The following is a 20,470-nucleotide window of genomic DNA, read 5'->3' on the forward strand; positions in this document are numbered from 1 at the left end:
AAAAGGCTGTTTTGTTTAGGGGAATTATTTATATTAGCCTTCTGGAAACTTTTGGGACCATAGGCTGGATACAAGACAGCGTAGAGCAAAGAAATCCCTTGTTTAGCTTAATGAGGAGACTGGGAGGAAGGTAACTTTCAATCAAAGGATTATATTTTTATTGCAAAAACACACAAAGGTAACGTAATACACATGGAGAATTGATAAGTATATACTTGTCTGGTGTACCTAACTCGTGGTGGATGCATGTGCTATGTTTTTGGGTGCATCCGAAAAGGAATCAGAAATGGATAGGGTGTAGGGAAGGTATTTTAGGGGTTCCTTAATCTGCTAAACCCAGTTGCTAACTAAAGATGGGGGAGAAGGGAGGGATAGATAGGGAAGAAGGGGGGGAAGTTTAGACGCACAATATATTTACCTGTGGGGGGGGCAGTTGGAGGAAGAGTCCCGCAGGACCACTCTCGCAAGAGAGCAATCAGAGAGAGAGAGAGAGAGAGAGAGAGAGCCCGCATGTGCTCTGAGTTCTCTCTTAAGAGTTGTCTTTGACCTGGAAGTTGATCTAAACTGACCGAAAGTATCCCAGAGCTGTGGGCATGCTCAGTAACACACAATGGTACACGTGGAGTATGTGATGAACCGGAAGGAAGGCAGCTTACCAGCCAGGCTGACCTTCTGGGGGAGGGAGGCAATTTGCATAAGGTGCTTAAGAGTGTTAAAGCTACAACAAAAGAATAGACTTCCTCCTCCATAGGTGCATGCTTGTTTTGCATAATCAGGAGACACAGTGATTAGGTTCTACATTGACCTGCAAGGAATTGGGGGTTGTGTAATTCATGTGCTTGTAGCTTGGCCATGGCCCTTAGAAACATGTGCTGGGAGAGGAGTGGCCTGCTTGCTTGGTCTGTATAGTCCAAAATACATAACTAGATATAAAAACACAACTTGGAAGGGAAAAGGGGATTTTCACGTAACAGGTGGTTCTCAGGCAGGATCTGAGCGTTTCTGGTGGGTTCCGGCCCACCTGGTGGGTCTCGGGAGGGTCCTGAGCATTTATGGTGTGTCTCAACCCACCTGGTGTGTGTTGGGTGGGTCTTGAGCATTTCCAATTGGTCCTGACCCACCTAGTGGGTGTTGGGCAGGTTTTGAGCATTTCCGGTGGGTTCTGGAGGGTTCTGAGCATTTTTAGTGCGTCCAAGCCCACCCGATGGGTCTCGTGTGGGTCCTGAGCAGTTCTGGTGGGTTCAGAACCACCTGGTTTGTTTCAGGTGGGTCCTGAGCATTTTGTGTGGGTCCAGACCCACCTGGTGGGTCTCGGGTGAGTCCTGAGCATTTATGATGTGCCCCGACTGACCTGGTGGGTTTTGGGTATGTCCTGAGCATTTCTGGTGTATCCCAACTCACCTGGGCCTGAAGAGGTTTCATTAGGCAGAAAGTGATGTCATTATTCAATATATGGGATAGCCAATTTTCATGTCAACACTGCTCAGCCACTGAGAGCCTGAGGGCCGGATAAAAATGTTAGACACCCCTTATGTTAGACACCCCTGGTGTAGTGCATTCATATTAATCTTCAACTGGAGATAAAGAAATTATATTTCATTCTTTGGTATTCCAGTATACTAATGAGTCAGCAGCACAGATTTTAGAGATGTAACAAACTCTAAAACAGGTAGGGAGGGGTTTAGGACACTAGATTTTAGGTGTCCACCCTCTGGAACCATTTCAGATTGAACCCCCAGACTATTTAGGATTTGGCCTGATGCATAATACTCAGTCCATTCCGCAGGATTCTGAATTTTTCCTGCTGTAGCCTGCTCAGGGACATGCAGTCAGGGAAGGCAGAGCCTCAACAGACCCACAAATACATATTTTTTAAAAAAGCACAAGGACCCAACAATTAAAAAGAAAAGGTACCTTGCCTTTCTGCGCTACTCTTTTCTTCTCCAGCACAGTCAGTGAGTCAAGTAGTGTGCATGCTCTCTCTCTCCCCCCTCCCTCCCCCATGCACAGAGAAGCAGCTAGCAGTTGATTTGCATCCATTGTCGTTGACTTCCAATGAAAAAAATGCAGTGTGCCTGCATTAACAATTACTGGGAAGGCAGCAGGCAGAATTGCCTGTGTCCTCTTCTAAGAAAGCCATGAAAAAAGCAAGGAACCTGTGCAAAGTGACAGGCTCTCTAAAGCGCCAGGGGAGGCAGCTATCCAATTGTCTCGAGGCATGTTGCTGAGCTCCCCTTTTCTCTGAGTGGCGGAAGAAGAGAACTTTTTAAAAATTTATTTTAGGAAGGGTAGAGGAGAGATAACAAGTGAGAAAACTGAGTCAAGGAGTGAGGGAGAGAGGGGGAGAGAGAGAGAAAGTATTCATATGGCTGTGCCTTCCCAGGCCTGGACCTCACCGCATGTCACTGCTCCCACTTCTTGCAATATACCTGGGTTGATGGAGACCTCAGGTAGGAGCATTCAGTGTTGATAACACAGGCCTACAAAATTGAGAGTCAGAAAAGTTTTTCCTAAACTTTATGGTGGTTTGATATGAATTTAGGGTGCTGATCCCAAAAATGGCATCCGTTTTGCCCTATCACATCTAGTTTTGGAGATACAGTATAGCCTCACTAGTGAATGATTCAAGCAGCTTCCTCATGAGGAAGTCATGGTGTAGGCTTCCTCATGAGGAAGCTGCTTGAACCATTCACTAAAGAGGCTATGCCGTGTCTTCAAAACTAGATGTGATAGGGCAAAACAGATGCCATTTCTGGAATTGGTGCCCCAAATATACCCAGGAATTGGTGTAACGTTTAAGGAAGTCAAATGTGTGTTGGCCTGTGTAATAGCACTGTGCAGAAGGACCTAGAAGCCCAATTCACTGTGAATCTTAGATCAATTTTCTGCAAAATTAATCTGGTTATTTGGGATTAATTCCAGAATGGATTTGGCTCTGTTGATCATGATTACTTTCCTAGTGCTAGAATAATTAAAATTGAAATTCACCTTCAGCTATTGAAACTTGTGCTTACTATGTGAAGGCAACTGTTTGCGGAGTCACCTACTCTGACAGGTACCTCATTATTCATCCTGGTGTCTGAATGAAGTATACGTTGCTGAAACAGCCACTAAGAGAGGATGTTTTCTCACACTGGATACAAAGGATACTGTCTTTCTCAGGTTTCTGCTCTTCTTACCATACTAAAAACACCTTCTTTATTCTGTCGTGTTCTTGGACTTAATCTGCATTTAATGCAACTGACATCTAAGGCCACCAACTGGGCAAAGCAATTGCAAATAGCCTCACTATAGATATTTACTAGATATTTACTAGATTTTTACTGTGTTCCTCTCCTTGTAGGTGTTACATTACTTTGGCTCAAGCCTTAGGAATGAGTATGGGGGGAGCACCTGCAGGACCTGCAGGAACTGGCAAAACAGAAACAACCAAAGACATGGGAAGGTGCCTTGGAAAATATGTTGTGGTCTTCAATTGCTCTGATCAGATGGACTTCAGAGGACTTGGGAGAATCTACAAAGGTTAGAATGTGTTCTGCTTTGTAAACTGTAACCTTTTATGAAATGTTTATAGAAGTTCTCATGTGAAATTCCATATATTTAAAATGAAGAACAGAGCAGCTACAGGGAGCTCATGTCGCCCTCCTTGCCTTAAAAATAACTGTGCCTCAACTGCCAGGTGCCCAGGGACTAAGGAACTCCTGGGTTGTTTTTCATTGTTATTGAAAGTCCCCCACCCTGATGGATCATTTTGAGCAAAAAGTGGGGTATACATAATAAAAGTGTTGTGAGCTACCTCAAGGCCCTCTTGGGGAAGAAGAAAATTGGGATGTGGATATTTTAAGTAAATAAATAAAAACAGACTTTCATGAATCCAATACATTAACATCCTTGAGTTTGTGGATGCGGATAATCAGCTGTCCTAAAATGTATTGAGTGTCTTTGACTTCCTTCTGGGTTAACATTATTGCTAACCTTTTATTGCTATAACAAGCATAGGGAGTAAAGCTCATTATAAACAGTTAAGGCAGGGGTGTCAGACATAAGACCCGGGGACCAGATGTGGACCATAGAAGCTTTTTATCCGGCCCTCAGGCTTTCAGCGGCTGTTCAGTGCTGAGATGTTATTGCTGTAAGGGCAGCCCACATGAAAATTGGCTCTCCCATATATTGAATAAAGACATCACTTTCTGCCTAATGACATCATTTCTGGCCCAGGTGGGCCGGGACCCACCAGAAATGCTCAGGACATGCCCAAGATCCACCAGGAAAGCCAGGACCCAACAGAAATGCCAAAGGCCCTACTGAGACACACCAGGTGAGCCAGGACCTACTAGAAATGCCCAGGGGCCACCCATGACCAACCAGGTGGGCCAGAACCCATCTGATTTGCCCAGGGCCCACCCATAAACCACCAGAAGGGGCCTGGACCCACCAGAAAGGCCCAAAGACTCTTCTGAGACACACCAGATGAACTGGGACCCACCAGATATGCTCAGGGCCTGCCAGAGACACACCAGCTGTGCCGGGACCCACCAGAAATGAGCAGGGCCCTCCAGAGACCCACCATAAAAGTCCAGGGCCTGCCCAAATCTCACCATATCGGCCGCGACCCACCTGAAATGCACAGAGCTTCCCCAAGACTTACCAGGTGGGTTGTTACCCACTGGAAATGCACAGGGCCTGTCCAAGACCCACCAGGTGGGCTGGGACCAACCAGAAATGCCTAGAGCACTCCCAAGACTCACCAGCTGTGCTAAGACTGAAAATGCTCCGGGCCTGCCCCAAACCCACCAGGTGTGCTGGGACCCGCCAGAAATGCTCAGGGCCTGTCTGACACCCCCCAAGTGAGCTGGGACCCACCCGAAATGCCCAGTGCCCACCGAGACCCGCTAGGTAGGCCGGGACCCAACAGAAATGCCCAGGGCTCGCCCTTCAACCATCAGGTGGGTCCGGATCCACCAGAAATGCCTAGGGCATGCCCAAGACCCACCAGGTGGGCTGCGACCCACCTGAAATGCTCAGGGCCTGCCTGAGACCCACTAGGTGAGCTGGGACCCACCAGAAATGCCCACAGCCCACCTGAGACCCACTAGGTAGGCCGGGACCCAACGTAAATGCCCAGGGCCCGTCCGTGAACCCCCAGGTGGGTCTGGATCCACCGGAAATGCGCAGGGCCCACCCAAGTTCCACCAAGTGGGCCAGGACCCACCAGAAATGTTCAGGCCCCATTCAAGACACACCAGGTGGGCTGGGACCCACTGGAAATACCCAGGGCCTGCCTGACACCCAACCACCAGGGCCAGTCCGAGACATACCAGTTGGCTTGGGACTCTCAAAAAATGCACAGGGCCCACTCGAGATCCACCAGGTGGGCTGGGAACCCCAGAAATGTCTAGGGCATGTCCAAGACCCACCAGGTGGGACTCACCAGAAATGCCCAGGGTCGGCCCGAGACCCATCAGCTGGGTCAGGACCCACCAGAAATGCTCTGGGCCTGACCAAGAGCCACCTGCTGGGTCAGAACTCACCATAAGTGTTCAGGACTCACTCAAGATCTGCCAGGTGGGTCAGGACCCACAAGAAATGCTCAGGACCCACCCAAAACCCACCAGGTGGGTCAGAACTCACCAGAAGTGAACATTTCAGGTGGGTCCTGATGTATCTCTTGGATCTTAGGTGGGTCCTGATACTCAGGTTCTGACCCACCTGAGGGGTTTGGGGTGGGTCCTGAGCATGGATCCGATTCTTTGTTAAATCCATTTCTCCACGAGTAGTTCGTCCCCAAAGCATGCATCAGCAATGCTTCTGACTAGTAATCTCTTTCAATTGCCTACTTTGCCACAAACGGGAGCAATCAGCTAGTCATGGTTGAATTGAAAACTCCAGCAGTGCTGGAAGTTTTCTTTTTGGGGGGAAGGGGCTGGTGGAAGAGTAGAAGAGAAAGAACTCCATTTCATAAAAGGGAGAAAAGTGTAGGAGCAAAGGATTGGGCAATCAGTTGGTTTCTGCCAAGGCTTAGCTTGGCTTTTGACTGCAGTGCCAGAGTGCTGAGCCCTAGGGGAGAATTAAAAGACAGCCTGTTAAGGTTTAGTGATTGGTGAAAGTGAAGAAGATTTCACAGATCCATAGAATCTTGACATCAGAGGCCATCTAGTCTAGCAAGCCACCCATTGTGACAGGAGCAACAATCAACCAGCTTTCCCCCAGGTCAGCCTTTGTAATCACCCTTCTTTTGTATGCTCATCTGATTAGAAACCTATTGTAAGCATCTGAAGTGGAGCTCTAGTTTTGAGCCTACCTTAATTAGAATAGCTTCAAGTTGACTTTTTTTTAATTCTTGAAAGCACTGTGATTTGGGAGTGTCCTTGACATTTGTTTTAATTATACCCTGGTTTTCTCCAGGAGGGACAGAACAGATTAAAAGCAACAATATCTAAAAGCAACCAAAACCCCAACCAGAATCAAATCATGTAATGTGATTTACCTCTTTAACCTAAGCCCTTTCTTTGATTTATATATAAGGCCTTGCTCAATCTGGTTCCTGGGGCTGCTTTGACGAGTTTAACCGCATTGATTTACCAGTGCTATCTGTGGCCGCACAGCAAATTGCAATTATTCTGACATGTAAGAAGGAGCGCAAGAAGAGCTTCATTTTTACAGATGGTGATAGTGTGGAAATGAATCCTGAATTTGGACTCTTTTTGACTATGGTAAACACTTTCATAACATTTCTGGGTGGTATTTGTTAGTTCAGTGAATCTGCAGTATTTGTCATCTCTGTGGTTTCATTTGTGAAGTGACAATGTTCAGGTGTGCCTGGAAGCTCTGTCCTCACCCTTGATTAAAGCCAAACCCTTTATTTTGGAAGCATGGGAGCTGTCTGATTTGGGGTTTAGAAAAAAATATTTTGTACCTCCTCTGTTGTATTGCCCTCTATAGCCAGCATGCAGACATGGGAGGAAAAAAAAAAAGATGTTCTGAAGACGTGAATAATGTGATAGACTCTGTTTTCAGAACAGGCAAGAGCTGTAGATCCACGCTCCAGTGTACAGTGCATCATTTGAATTAATATACTATAATTGACTTGCATTCAACATTGGTTGTGTGGAGTAAGGGCCCAATCCTATCCAATTTTCCAGCGCTGGTGCAGTGGTGCCAATGGGGCGTGCACTGCATCCTGTGGTGGGGAGGCAGTCACAGAGGCCTCCTCAAGGTATGGGAACATTTGTTCCCTCAGGGCTGCATTGTGGTTGCACTGGAGCTGGGAATTTGGTTAGGATTGGACCCTAAATCATGTAACCACAGATGATTCTTTCTGGATTAGGCACCAGTGTATTAGTCAAAATTCAGTCACAGAGTATGTGATTTTTGTGTTCTGTATAGGAGACTATCCTACCTCTCCTGTGCATTCTGTGTTGGGCTATTTGTTTAATAATGAGCCCTTGTTTCTGAAGTATAATGGGCATTTTCAAAAGTTTGTTTTGTTACAGTAATTAAAGTACTCTGTGCTCAGTTTTTTCAGTGCAAATAACATAAAGAAAACTAGATTTTTCATTTCCTTTTAATTATTATTAATTGTAAAGGAGAATTCAAAGAAATTTTCCTAGTAAGTTTGCAAATGATAAGACCAATATGAAGAGTGGCTCAGTTGATAACTGTTTGTTAATTCAGAATCCGGGATATGCTGGCCGTCAAGAGCTGCCTGAAAACCTAAAGATCAACTTCCGCTCAGTGGCAATGATGGTTCCTGATCGGCAGATCATCATCCGTGTTAAACTGGCTAGCTGTGGTTTCATTGATAATATTGTGCTTGCAAGGAAGTTCTTTACACTCTACAAACTCTGTGAAGAACAATTATCAAAACAGGTAGGAGTTCAGTTGTATAAAAAAAAATACAAGTGTTTTAGTCTACCCATATGTTGATGTGGCATTAGGGGATAAAAGACTGAACAGTAACTTGGGATTTCCCTGGTTTGGATCTCATCTCTACTATGAACTCACTAGCTGGAGTAGGCAAGCCACCCCCCTCAGCCTCAGCTCCCCAGCTGCAACTTGGGGGTAATAATTCTTGCTTACCTTACAGGGGTATTGTCAGGGGAACATTAAGATAATACACCTGAAGAACTCTGCACATTCAGGAAGCTCTATATAAGCATTAACAACCCAGCCATACCCTTCCCCCTCGCTGCTGCAGCTGGGCCAAAAAGGCTTGTACTACATCCTATGAGGAGGGGGGAATGGATTGGGAGGCTTGGGGGAGGTAAGGGAACATACAGTATTTCCTCTTTCCTCCCCGTAAGCCTCCTGCTTGCCACTGGAACTCCTCAGACCTGTACCAGCTCTTTAGCTGGCACAAGTCCAAGAAAGGAAAAGGGGTGTGTCTGGGAGGCGAGGAAGGGGATAGCATCTGACACAAGTTGTCCATACTGGGTGCCAACCCCTCCTGACATGCCTCTTGCCTTCTCCTGTTCCACCCTCCCTCTGTTCTGTTCCGCCACTGTCACTGACTCACTGTCATCATTGGGCACTCCATCGTCCTCTGGGCACGTGGTGGGCCTCTACAGTCTCCCTGCTGGAGCAGCTGTTACAACTGCCACTGGAAGACTGCTAATTTCACCAAAGGTTAAACTCAACAAGATTGGGTCATAAGTTGAAGAAGCAGTAGCCTTCCTAAATGTGGTAGTCAGAACTGCAAAGAAAGCTGATTTAATATTGGTAATGCTACTTAACATTCATGAAATTCTAGCAGTAATGAGTTCAAGGAAAAATGGGTCCCTGACTAACTGGGGGCTCTGCTGTGCTTGTGGGGGCAACGATGGAGAGGAGACAAGGCTGGTGCACTTAGCCAGGCAGCAGTAAACACCCAACTCTGCGAATAACTCACTTCAGAAGCAAGGGGATGGAATAGTCTATTCAAATCTGACACCAGAGTCTGTTCAGGGATTGGGGACAGACTACAGCTTTTTCAAATTGAAGCTGGTTTATAGAATCACTGTTGTACTGGGAACACACACTCATTTTTTTCCTGACCCTCTCTGACCTTGGGTCACAATAATTTCAAGGGATTTTGTCATGCTTCAGTGTTAATATTGCCCAGGGCAGATGCTAGTATAGATGATTATTGATGTGCATGTTTCTAAGTGAAGATAGAATTGGACAGAACAGAGAACGTAGGGCTGCTGTGAAAAATGGCAACTCCATGTCCAGTCCCCCCCTCTCCTGTATTATATAGTAGTGACAGTGTGACATTTTGCTTCACTACCACATCACTGGCTACTGCTGGGGTTGGGAAACAAACAATGTCATATTGTATATTTCAATTACTATATGTTGTAGGCAAGAGAAGGGAGAACTCAATAGGAGGTTGCTCTTTCACATGACAAACTCAGCATCATTTTGATCTAAAGCAGGGGTCTCCAAACCCCGGCTCGGGGGCCAGATGAGGCCTGTGGCAAGCCTCTATCCAGCCTGCGGCCAGCCTCTTGTTCCCTGAAAGCCTCTGGCCCACTTAACTGAACACGACCAGAGCTGTGCTCTGGTTGTGTCTGGAGGGTGTTCTGAGGGCCAGAGAGGTTGAATGAATGATCCCATTCATTCATGTATTCACTTACCTAAGTTCCATCTTTAATTTATTTATTTAAATTTTATATTTAAATTTTTTTCCCGGCCCTCAACACCACGCCAAATATTTGATGCGGCCCTCTGGTCAAAAAGTGTGGAGACCCCTGATCTGAAGGGTGGTATCCTTTATTGATCAATCTTTACAGCACTGTAGTTTCTCTTATCTATATTGTGAATCATTATATTTTGAATCGTTCTTTAGGTGCATTATGACTTTGGATTAAGGAATATATTGTCAGTATTGCGGACCTTGGGAGCAGCCAAAAGATCAAACCCTGATGACACAGAATCCACTATTGTAATGCGTGTTCTGAGAGACATGAATCTTTCCAAGCTGGTAAGCCTGAAATGGAGCTGTAATATATTGCAAAGTGAAACATCGTAAGAGTTTAGAATGAAATACATAGAAATCAGGTTATCCTTTTTGACTTATATTGTGCTTCCAGAGTAATATATGTGGCAGAATGGTACTGACCCTCTCATTTGCTGTGAGAAGGTATGAGCCATTTTTACCGACAAATTCCTTGGTCCATTAAATCCATTTTTTTGCAGATCAACTGGAATTCTGTCCTGGAAGTGTTGCTGTATTTATGAGTGATGTGGGATGAAGTGAATGGCTGGTGAGGCGCTTGCTGTGGCATGGTGCTGCAAGGCATTCTGGGGGCTACCCAGAATCCACAGCACCTGTGCAATCACAGTGGAGGTTGAGTTCTTGCAGCCTCAGGTCTAGTCACTCCCTGTATAGTAACAAGCGCATACCTGTCACTATACAGGGAGAGACTAGAACTGTGGCATACAAGAGCTCAGCCTTCCCTGCTATCGAAGGACCACTCAGAAAATGGATGGAGCACATGTGCAATCACAGAGGAGGCCGATACTATTTTCCTTGGAGGATGACAGTTGAGGCTCTGCCTCCCTTAACTCCCCTGACTGTGCATTCCTGGTGTCTTTAACAGGCTTCTTTAGATCCCCTTCATCTAGCATCATTCGACGTGCACAATCGTCAATCATCATGATTCTCTGTATGCCGCCTTATTGGTCATAATTTTGCTTTCTACTTTGGCTACAGCAGCAATCCAAATGGTTCCTGTAATTCTGTTTCTCCCTATAGTATGCCTGTCTCTGTGCCCATGCCAATGTCTCTTGGAAATAAATGAAAGTTGGTGTGATCACCAGAGTGATCATACACTTCACACTCTGGTCTCAAATATATTTTTCAAGCATTGCAAGTATTCCTGTATTGCAGACTTCCAAACTTACTTTATTCAGTGTCTCCAGATTCTATCCCTTCCGTGTAATTTGTATTTTCTTTGCTACTTTTGCTTTGGATATGTTTCAGTTTCTCTTGCTCTGTTCTTTCTTACACCTATCAAAATGTCTCTGGTCAGACTGGAAATGATCTTTGCTGAGACTGAAGAGGAAATGGGTGCATACTGGTTAGCTGAGGCCTTTCTCTGTGATGTGAATTGATGCAAAATTCAACAGCACACTATTAATGAGAAGCTGAACATAAACAAGTTTTAGAGGAGATCTGGAAGGCAGCAACACAACCCCCAGGATCCTGATGCAGCTGGAGTCGGGAGGTTTTTTGTTTTTTTTTAAACTTACCTGCAGCCCATGCTGCAGTACTGGGTGGTCCAGAGGGTCTGGGGAACCCTCTGCAGGGCTCCTCATGCCTCAAAAGTCTAAAAACAAGGAGAAATGAGCACTTCTGGTTTCATTGCAAAAACTGGAAGTGTCCGTTTTCCCTCTTTTTTTAGACTTTTGCAGGCATGGGGAGCCCTGCAGAGAGATCCCCAGACCCTCTGGACCACCCAGTACTGCCGTGCTGGCTGCAGGTAAGTTTAAAAACTGGCAGCCCCCCCAGCAGCAGCAGGAACCTGGGGATTGCACTGCTACCTTTCCTCATCCCCCTCAACAACTTGCAGTGCTCCCTTGTAGGAGTTTGGGAAGCACTGTATTAGGATAAGAAACATGTAACATTTTCTCTCTGTTTCGTTAGATTGATGAGGATGAACCATTATTCTTGAGTCTGATTGAAGACCTTTTCCCAAGCATACAGCTCGACAAGGCAGGCTATCCAGATCTTGAAGCTGCCATTAGCAAACAGGTAATGCTAACTCAAGTTTCGTATCCTATTTCCTCACCTTGACAAAAAGTGCCTTTTAAGATTAACTCATAACTCATAATCACATCAAATGCAGGTTCTAAGCGCAATGTCTTTATGGGATGCTGTGACACAACCAAGGGCTCCCTTTGCCTAAGGCGTAGCTGTAGGTCTGTTCCTCCTCGGCAGGTTAGGTTCCAGCCCAGGTTGTTTTCTCAAGCTCATTGTCAAGCTTATTTGAATTACTGTTGTGGTAATTATTTCTTTAAAGCATAATAACTGTGCCTCCAGTGAGGAGAGCAAGACATTGACTTTCCTTCACTGCTCCTTTAGTATCAACAAAGTAACTGAGAAACTAAAGACAGTGCAAAGGAACAGTATGTGACTGCTTGATGAGGCTGTCAGCAGAGAAACCAAAGAGCAGTTGTCTTTATGTATTTCCAAGAAGATAAAATATCAGAGCATTCATCCTAATTTTGGTGAAGGAATCAATTAGAGCAGATCAATTAAACATTAGATGTTAAAATAATTTTTCAAAAGATCAAGTTTAAATATTCGAGTTTTTGAAATACAAGTACCACTGAAGAAGAGTGATGCTTTTCAATGTGCATATTGAACTTTAAATATTTTTTTCCCTTGCATCTATGAACTGGTTTTTCCTGTTTTTGCTCCTTTAGTGTAGCCATTATTAATTTTCAGTTTGCCTTAATTAGCAGCGGTTAGCTAAGACACCATCTTGCGCATATCAAGAAATGAATCAAAAGGTCAGGGTATTTAATGAACATGAGTGTTTTGAACTGGTCAACCAACTGTGTGGGCGAAATGATCAGTAATGTGATTCTTGGTGCTCATGACAGGTTGAAGATGCTGGCTTAATTAATCACTCTCCATGGATTCTGAAAGTTATTCAGCTGTTTGAAACACAACGAGTGAGGCATGGCATGATGGCTCTAGGTCCAAGTGGGGCAGGCAAAACAACATGTATCCATACACTGATGAAAGCCATGACAGGTATGAACACACTTGTTCATGGGATCTGGTTGATAGGACCACACAAGGTTAAGGTTTTTAGAAGACATGAGTGGCATACAAATTGTCTAGTCTTCCCTATTAATTCAATAAATATTTTGTGCTATTTAGTGACTAATATATGAATTATTGGAGTTTCTTTGTTTTAAATAATTTTATGACATTTTTGATATGGTGATATATGGTGAGAACAGTAGATTTCTTAAACAATATCTTAGCAAATCATGGTTATCAAGAATTATAGGGTACCTAGAGAGTGTATGGGATGAGTAACAATGAATAGAGGATAGGCTAGGGTTAGAAAAGGCAAAAATATTTTACTGGATTGATTTCATTAGTTAAAAACAAAATTAAGTGTTCAAATGCAATAGAAGTTGTTCCATCAGGCTGTGATAAAAGAATGTTAAATGGAATTGCGCACGGACTCCTATCCAAACTTGTGCTAAGTTGCCTGGGTCAGAGCTCATGTTAAAGATTTAGGCCAAGAATATTAGGTTGAGCATGAGAATTGGCTTACAATGTACTATTGATGAAGAATTTTCCCCAGCCATTTCCATAGATAGCTGGAATCGCCAATGTACAATGCTCATAAACAATGTGCAATGCTCATTTCTGGGAAAGTTTTTTTTTTTCCTTTCAAAGACCACTTCCTCCTCCTCCTCCACCACCATCTTGTCAATTGCTGCCCTCCTTCTTGACTCCTTTGCATCTGAACATTTTCACACATAGGCTTTTTAGAACATTGCCACATAGTCATAATTTGAACATTACTTCTTTGTCTGCAGCGAGTTGTCTCAATTCTTCTCTTTTGTTGCCATGTAAAGCTTTTTTCCGTCTCTATCTTTCTCCTCCCCACCTCTTGTTCCTCCTGTGGACATGTAAAATTGTATACTAGCCATAGCAAAGAGCACATCGGCTTTATCTCCTTCAGAGTGTGGTGACCTTCAGAGGGTATCTTCATAATGCCTAGAGGTGTCAGTATTCTGATACAGAGGCATAGAGGTAACAGTATTCTGTGTTAGCTGTAAATGTCTGTATGCTTCTATGTTTAAATGTATTTCAATAAAGAGCAGGGTAAATGTTTATATACATATCCAAATATATGTATATAGCGTTAGCTGTGAATGTCCATATGCTTCTATGTTTAAATGTATTTTAATAAAGAGCAGGGTAAATGTTTATATACATATCAAAATATAAAGTTACTTGAAAATATCTTTTTGAATGGTGGACAACTCACCTGAAGCATGAAGGAGGGGGCAAGCCTGAAAACTAAGGGTCCAATCCTATCCAGTTTTCCAGTGCCAGTGCAGCCATGCCAATGGGGCATGAACTGCATCCTGTAGTGTAGAGGTAGTCACAGAGGCCTCCTCAAGGTATGGGAACATTTGTTCCCTTACCTCAGGGTTGCATTGTGATTGCACTGGTCCTGGAAAGTTGGATAGGATTCGGTTCTAAGTCATTGTCCAGCTTAGGCCCAAATCCTAACCAGTTTTCCACCACTGGCATAGTGGTGCCAATGGGGCGTGTGCTGCATCCTGCAGTTGGGTGTCACTCACGGAGGCCTCCTCGAAGTAAAGGAGTGTTTGTTCCCTTACCTCAGAGTTGCATTGCCCTTACATCAGTGCTGGAAAGTGGGTTAGGATTGCGCTCGTAGTTTTGTCTATTTGTGTCAGACAAAGCACAGATCATGTTTTCTTGAAGGAACTGATGTGAGTGCTGTTGAATCTTTAAAAAAATGTATATATATTATTTTATTCAGAGATCTGTATATTAATAAATAACTGTAACCGTCCCAAGCTGTTGGAATATATGAGACTGCCAAATTCGAAGGCTGATGTTTGGAATATTGGTGCAGTGTCATGCTACGGCACTTGAAGTGATTGTCATTTTAATTGTGTTTTTCATTTCTACAGACTGTGGGCAGCCCCATCGTGAAATGAGAATGAACCCCAAAGCCATCACTGCACCCCAGATGTTTGGGCGTCTTGATGTTGCTACTAACGACTGGACTGATGGGATTTTCTCTACTCTTTGGAGGAAAACTTTGAGAGCTAAGAAAGGTACTTAAAATGGAAGCTGTTGAATAACTGTTGAACAATACATTTTTACTTGCTCTGTCAGGTGTAATTTGAGTGCTGTTAAGATGGAAAGTGTATTTTGAGCTTGTGGAAGTTGTAGGCTGAATGCCAAAGTGAGGCATGAATGAATTGTCTGCCTGCTGCATTTTTTGTTGTTTGTGTTCTCCACCCCAAGAAACTCAAGCAGTGGTGTTAGCATCATAAACAATGTGCAAGGCAGCTTAGGCCAAGAGATGGTGGCTTGCCTATGGCCACCAGTTGAGCTTCATGGCTGAGTTGGGGTTGGTGCATGTGGTGTGCATAACCCAGCCCAGCACTCACTACTCTACTTAGGGATGAGACAAATTCATTACGAAGGGAATTTAAAATGTGAACAACTCCATATCGACAGACCTCATCCCATTTCAAGTTAGATCTAGACCTCTTCAAGTTTGGGACTCTCTCAAAATGGAGTTTGTCCTGACCCTAGCTAGTCCATTCCCATCCCACCCTCCCTGTGAAAAAAGCTTTTAGAAGGAGAAAGAGCTAATCATGATGAGGAGGGCTTACTTGAGATAGAAGAGGCCTTTCTGAATTTCTGGAAATATAATTTCCTGCTGGGATGTACTGGATTTTACTTTTCTGTGCCTGCTGATTTAGTTTGGGTTGCAGAGGAAAGTACCATACTTAGCAGGAAGTTATGTATGTCATTTCTAGTTCATGAGAGGTCAGAAAGGTCTCCCCTCTATCTAGTGAGCCCCTCCCTATCTTTAGCTCTAGTGAATGTCTCTGTCTCCATTGTTCCCCTTTTCTCTTCCTTTTCAAAGGTAAGGTTTCTTACTTTCTTTCACCATTTGAGTTTTTTAATCCCTCAGGATTTTCATTTTTTCCCCCCCAAGATGAGCTGAAGGAGATTCACCCATCATTAGCCAGGTTTAACCCATTTCTGTGTGACCTGCAGGTGTACACATTTGGTCCCTATTGCGTATATGCAGTGTTGGGCAGAAATGGCTTAACTCTAAGCAAAGTTGTCAGTACATGGTGATTAAGCTGATTTGATATGTTATGAAATCAAGTATTTACATGGAGGTTTTTTTTTGTTTTTTGTTTTACCCTTTGGAATACAGGAGAACACATCTGGATAGTACTTGATGGCCCTGTTGATGCAATTTGGATTGAGAATCTGAATTCTGTGCTTGATGATAACAAAACATTAACATTGGCTAATGGTGATCGAATCCCTATGGCCCCAAACTGTAAAATTGTTTTTGAGCCTCATAATATTGACAATGCTTCTCCAGCGACTGTGTCAAGGAATGGCATGGTGTTTATGAGTTCATCAGTTCTCAGCTGGAGCCCTATTCTTGAGGTATAAATGCCTGCATAAGCTTAAATCTTTTACCCTCTTAATATCCATGTGTGGATTGCCTCGAAAATTGCCTCAAGATTGTTGGAACCCACATTAGACTGCATGTATCTAACAGACTGCAACCTGCCCTGAACATGCATTTTGTTGGCCATGATGAATAAGCATTTGTCATTCTGAATATTGTCTTGTGGTCTTGTTGGTTCCTCAAAATGTTCAGCTCCCATCTTTGTACTTAAAACAATGGGTTTTAAGATTACATAAGATCCCTTCTCACCACTGACATTAGCTCCTTCATCAGTGGTAAAGGATATGAACACCATCATGGATTCACTGATAATTTTCAGTATGGATTACAGTAGTAATTTTTTTTTTAATTTGCAAAAAGCATATTTCTAGATAACAGAACCTGGTGCCCGAGTTGGTTTATATGGGACTGCATGTAAAGACAGTTTGGAAGTTTCCTCTGGAGCAGAAGGGCAGTGTAATCCTAACTTGCTCTGGAACAGGCAGGCCAGTGGACCTGCACTGTATCTAGCGCAGGTTTTGGACTGTTTGAGGCTCAGCCCAAGGCAAGGGGAAACTTTTCCCCTTATCTGGGGGATAGCTGCAGCAGCCCTGATAGGGCTACTCAGATCTGTGTCACCTAAATCAGTGGCACAAATCCGAGCAGCCCAGGACTGCCATGGTCTGCCTGGGAATGGGGCTAGGATGGCATAAGTACTGAATCCTGGCCCCGCCTCCCACTCTCCATGCACCCAGCCCCGAGAACACCTGCCACCCACCCTCCCCCTGCCCAAAAACACGTCCTCCCCACACCCCTCCCGATCCCTGTGCTGTCCAAGCTCGGCCAGTGCAAACTTACTGAGCCCTGAGGCTCGCATCAGTGTGGGGAGGCCAGTGCACGTCCTTGCGCCAGCCTATCTACCAGCCTATCTACCCCGAGAGTAGTGCAAAAGTACTTTATGGCACTTTTGCGACACTCTTTGTCCAGTGCAAGGAACTTATGCTGGCTGGAAGGGCGCTTTTGGATTGTGCCCTGAAACTTCATCTCTCAACAGGAGTCTGAGAAGCTCATATTACATTTACTCTTACTCATCTGCACTGCTGACTTCTGATTAGCTTTCTAGGCCCAATTCAAGTTTTAAAGTCTTAAAGACAGTGGCAGCAGATGAGGAAGTTCATTAGGCAAAACCACTGGTAGTTGCTATGTATTGATTGCTGGGCAGAGGGGAGGAGAGCCACTGTTAACTGTAGGCTTTGGGAGTTAGTGGAGGAGGCAGCACCTAGTTGCCCTCACACAGATGATGACTTCTGACATCCACAGGGGTTACTGTCTAAGCAACAACTCTGTGTTCACAACTCTGTGTTCACCAATTGGTGCCTAAAGGTAGGGTGAGGGTTTCTTTCTCCCACTTTTGCCTGGCTGCTAGTGGGTTTGCCAAGTGAACTGCCTTGTTGACCACTACTGTCCAGAAGTTCTGGGTTTCATGTGGCTTTGGAGATTTCTTCTTTCATGTGTGTCTTCCCATTCCTTGAGATTATCTTAGATTAGAAGATTGTGTTCCACACACATACTGTGTCACCTGTTAGGGAGGTGAGATCAATGGCTGCTTGGGGAAAGTTATGACACCATAATACTGCAATAGCTTTCCCAAATCTAGACTCTAATAAAGACTAGAGCCTATTCAGTGCAGCCCTGGTTTAAATTGACATTGTAAAATCCCATTTTAAAAGTCAATTGGTGATTCTGTCTTGATTATAACAGGGTTTTTTGAAGAAACGTTCTCCACAGGAAGCAGAAATTTTGCGCCAGCTGTATACATCATCTTTCCCAGATTTGTACCGCTACAGCATCCAGTCCTTGGAATACAAGATAGAGATGCTGGAGGCCTTTGTGATAATGCAGAGCATTAATATGCTGCAGGGCCTAATCCCTTGCAAGGTAAACAGTTTATGCTTTTTAAAATTGAAGCTTCATTTTGCAAGATTCACTTCCTACAGGCTAAACCCACAATTACATTTTGATAAGCCCAGACAAAATGTGCAAATACTTTCTTGGAACTTCAAGTCAAATGTTGATTGCTGCATATCTTTTACTGTCAAATGTTGATGCCCCTTGATGCATGTCCCTTGTCAAATAGTGGCACTACATGTCATACGCTGTAAACTGCTGGCAATTGATGAATGCTGACTCTCAAATCTTCTCTAATATTAACTGTTATGTGCAAGTTGCTGTCAAATACTGATTGCACACAGTTTCATTAATACGGGCAAATGTTGACTATAATTGCAAGTGTCCAGAGATTATTTGCTAATGATGTACACAGCCAGACAATATTTCCCACCAAAAACTCCCAAGAATAATTTTTTGAGAGCAGGTAAAGGGTTTTTTTTTTTGTTTTACAGATTTCATGACATGATTAATCAGTTTTTCACATATTACATATCACATATTACATATTTTTGTTGTCACTACTGAGAACACCTGCATAAATTTTGCACTCAAAATATTTCTTGGCTCTTAATACTCAAATGACTAGAAATAAGAGTGTTTTATTTGCCACTCAGGAACAGGGAGGAGAAATAACAGCAGAGTATCTGGAACGACTGTACATCTTCTCCTTGATGTGGAGCATTGGAGCTTTGCTGGAATTAGAAGACCGTTGCAAGATGGAGCACTGGCTTCGCGAACATGAAACAATAAAACTTGATCTTCCTAATATTCCCAAAGGAAGTGAAGATACTATATTTGATTACTATGTTACCAACAATGGTTAGTGAATCCCTGGCAAGTTCCTAGGTTTAAGTCTTTATCATCTTTAATAAAGATGGCTGACTTTTGGCTTTTGCCAAGCCACCAAAGACCTCTGCTGTGCTGGGAGGTTTTATCGTTTGCAGCAGCTCAAAGAAAGCAGAGAGCCAGCTGGGAAGCTGCTAGAGAAGGCATGGGGGGGAGCAGCCACATCATGAAGCTACTGCCATGCTCCTTTGAATTCTGAAGTGACATCATGGCATCACATGACATCACAATATCACATGTCATGGTATCACTGTCCCAGGCAGTCCCAGTGCCCCTAGCTATGCTGTTGGTCATAATTCTGTCTTTGTCTTACCATTTTGCAGAGCTGCCCCATGCCTTTTCTCATGTCATGACTGTCCTGCACATCTAAAGGTTACTTACTGTAATGAGACAACTTAGTTATGCTTAAATCTCCCATTTCGGAGGTTGGAGCTTCTGGTTACTTTGTTGCTTTGGCTGATTCCAGGGGGAAATTTTTTTCCTTTTGACTGTTTCTCCTTGACTTCCATTTCATGTACTATCTACAACGCAAATGAAAAAAGTCTGTAATTTTAAATAGAAATGATGCTGAAGGGGAAATTCATTGGATTCTCTTATGACTAGGCAAATGGATGCACTGGAATACTTGTGTTGAAGAATATGTGTATCCTACGAACAGCACTCCAGAGTATGGTTCCATCTTGGTGCCGAATGTTGACAATGTGAGAACTGACTTCCTTATCCAAACTATTGCAAAGCAAGGCAAGGTAATAATCTAATGTGTTATATTGTCATGTTAGTATTTTAATCGGCAGCGTTTTAAACTGGTAGTGCCCCTTGTTGATTAAGAGAGCCAGGGAGTTTCATTTTGTCGATCCTATTATGTAGTTCATATAATTCCTATTAGTGTTTAAAGTGCTTTACAGCTGTTACCTTTATCCTTTTGGTAAGCTTGTGAGTTCACTTAGGCTGACCATAACTTGTTTATAGTGAACTTTGTGGGTCAGTAGGAATTTGAGTGGAGGTCTTTCATATCTAGATCCTGCATTATACTCTTTCAGAAAGAATAAATGTTCTATAAAGTCACTGCTGTATGCTAAAAGCTAAAGATTAGACTTCAAGTATCTCAATATTATTGGTTGTGCAAATGCTACAGTGTGGCTGTTAATTACAAAGAGCAGTAGAGGCCTATGTATGTATGTATGTATGTATGTATGTATTTATGTATGTATGTATGTATGTAAATGTTCCTTGCCTCTGGAGCTCTTGGCCTCAGTACCTGTTTTACTATTTTTAAAATTATCTTTAATGATTTATCTTGTGCCATTGGGATACCAGGCACTGAACAGTGTTTCACTACCAAGATAGACAGGTCCCAAAAGACTTGGGACCCAATCCTAAAGAGTGCATGCTGGCTTACCGCTGTCACACACTGTCGCACATGTGCCATAAGGCATGTTTGCAGGCCCTAGCGCCAGTGCAGCACCAGTGCTCACCCAGTG

General features: G+C 43.7%; 1 protein-coding gene across 1 annotated transcript in view; it reads left to right on the top strand.

The window, feature by feature from the left end:
* The window catches only part of DNAH5 (dynein axonemal heavy chain 5), a 142,434-nt gene that overhangs the window by 53,428 nt on the left and 68,536 nt on the right, over window positions 1–20,470 (top strand). Inside the window, exons 36-46 of the mRNA XM_066622914.1 lie at window positions 3,344–3,522; window positions 6,526–6,713; window positions 7,675–7,869; window positions 9,827–9,961; window positions 11,627–11,734; window positions 12,589–12,742; window positions 14,677–14,823; window positions 15,948–16,189; window positions 17,955–18,131; window positions 18,758–18,962; window positions 19,593–19,735. Of these exons, the coding sequence (XP_066479011.1) occupies window positions 3,344–3,522; window positions 6,526–6,713; window positions 7,675–7,869; window positions 9,827–9,961; window positions 11,627–11,734; window positions 12,589–12,742; window positions 14,677–14,823; window positions 15,948–16,189; window positions 17,955–18,131; window positions 18,758–18,962; window positions 19,593–19,735 (1,873 nt within the window). The remainder of the gene's footprint in view (window positions 1–3,343; window positions 3,523–6,525; window positions 6,714–7,674; window positions 7,870–9,826; window positions 9,962–11,626; window positions 11,735–12,588; window positions 12,743–14,676; window positions 14,824–15,947; window positions 16,190–17,954; window positions 18,132–18,757; window positions 18,963–19,592; window positions 19,736–20,470) is intronic.

The sequence above is a fragment of the Tiliqua scincoides genome, chromosome 4 (genome assembly GCF_035046505.1).
Source record: "Tiliqua scincoides isolate rTilSci1 chromosome 4, rTilSci1.hap2, whole genome shotgun sequence".
In the NCBI taxonomy this organism is placed as follows: domain Eukaryota; kingdom Metazoa; phylum Chordata; class Lepidosauria; order Squamata; family Scincidae; genus Tiliqua; species Tiliqua scincoides.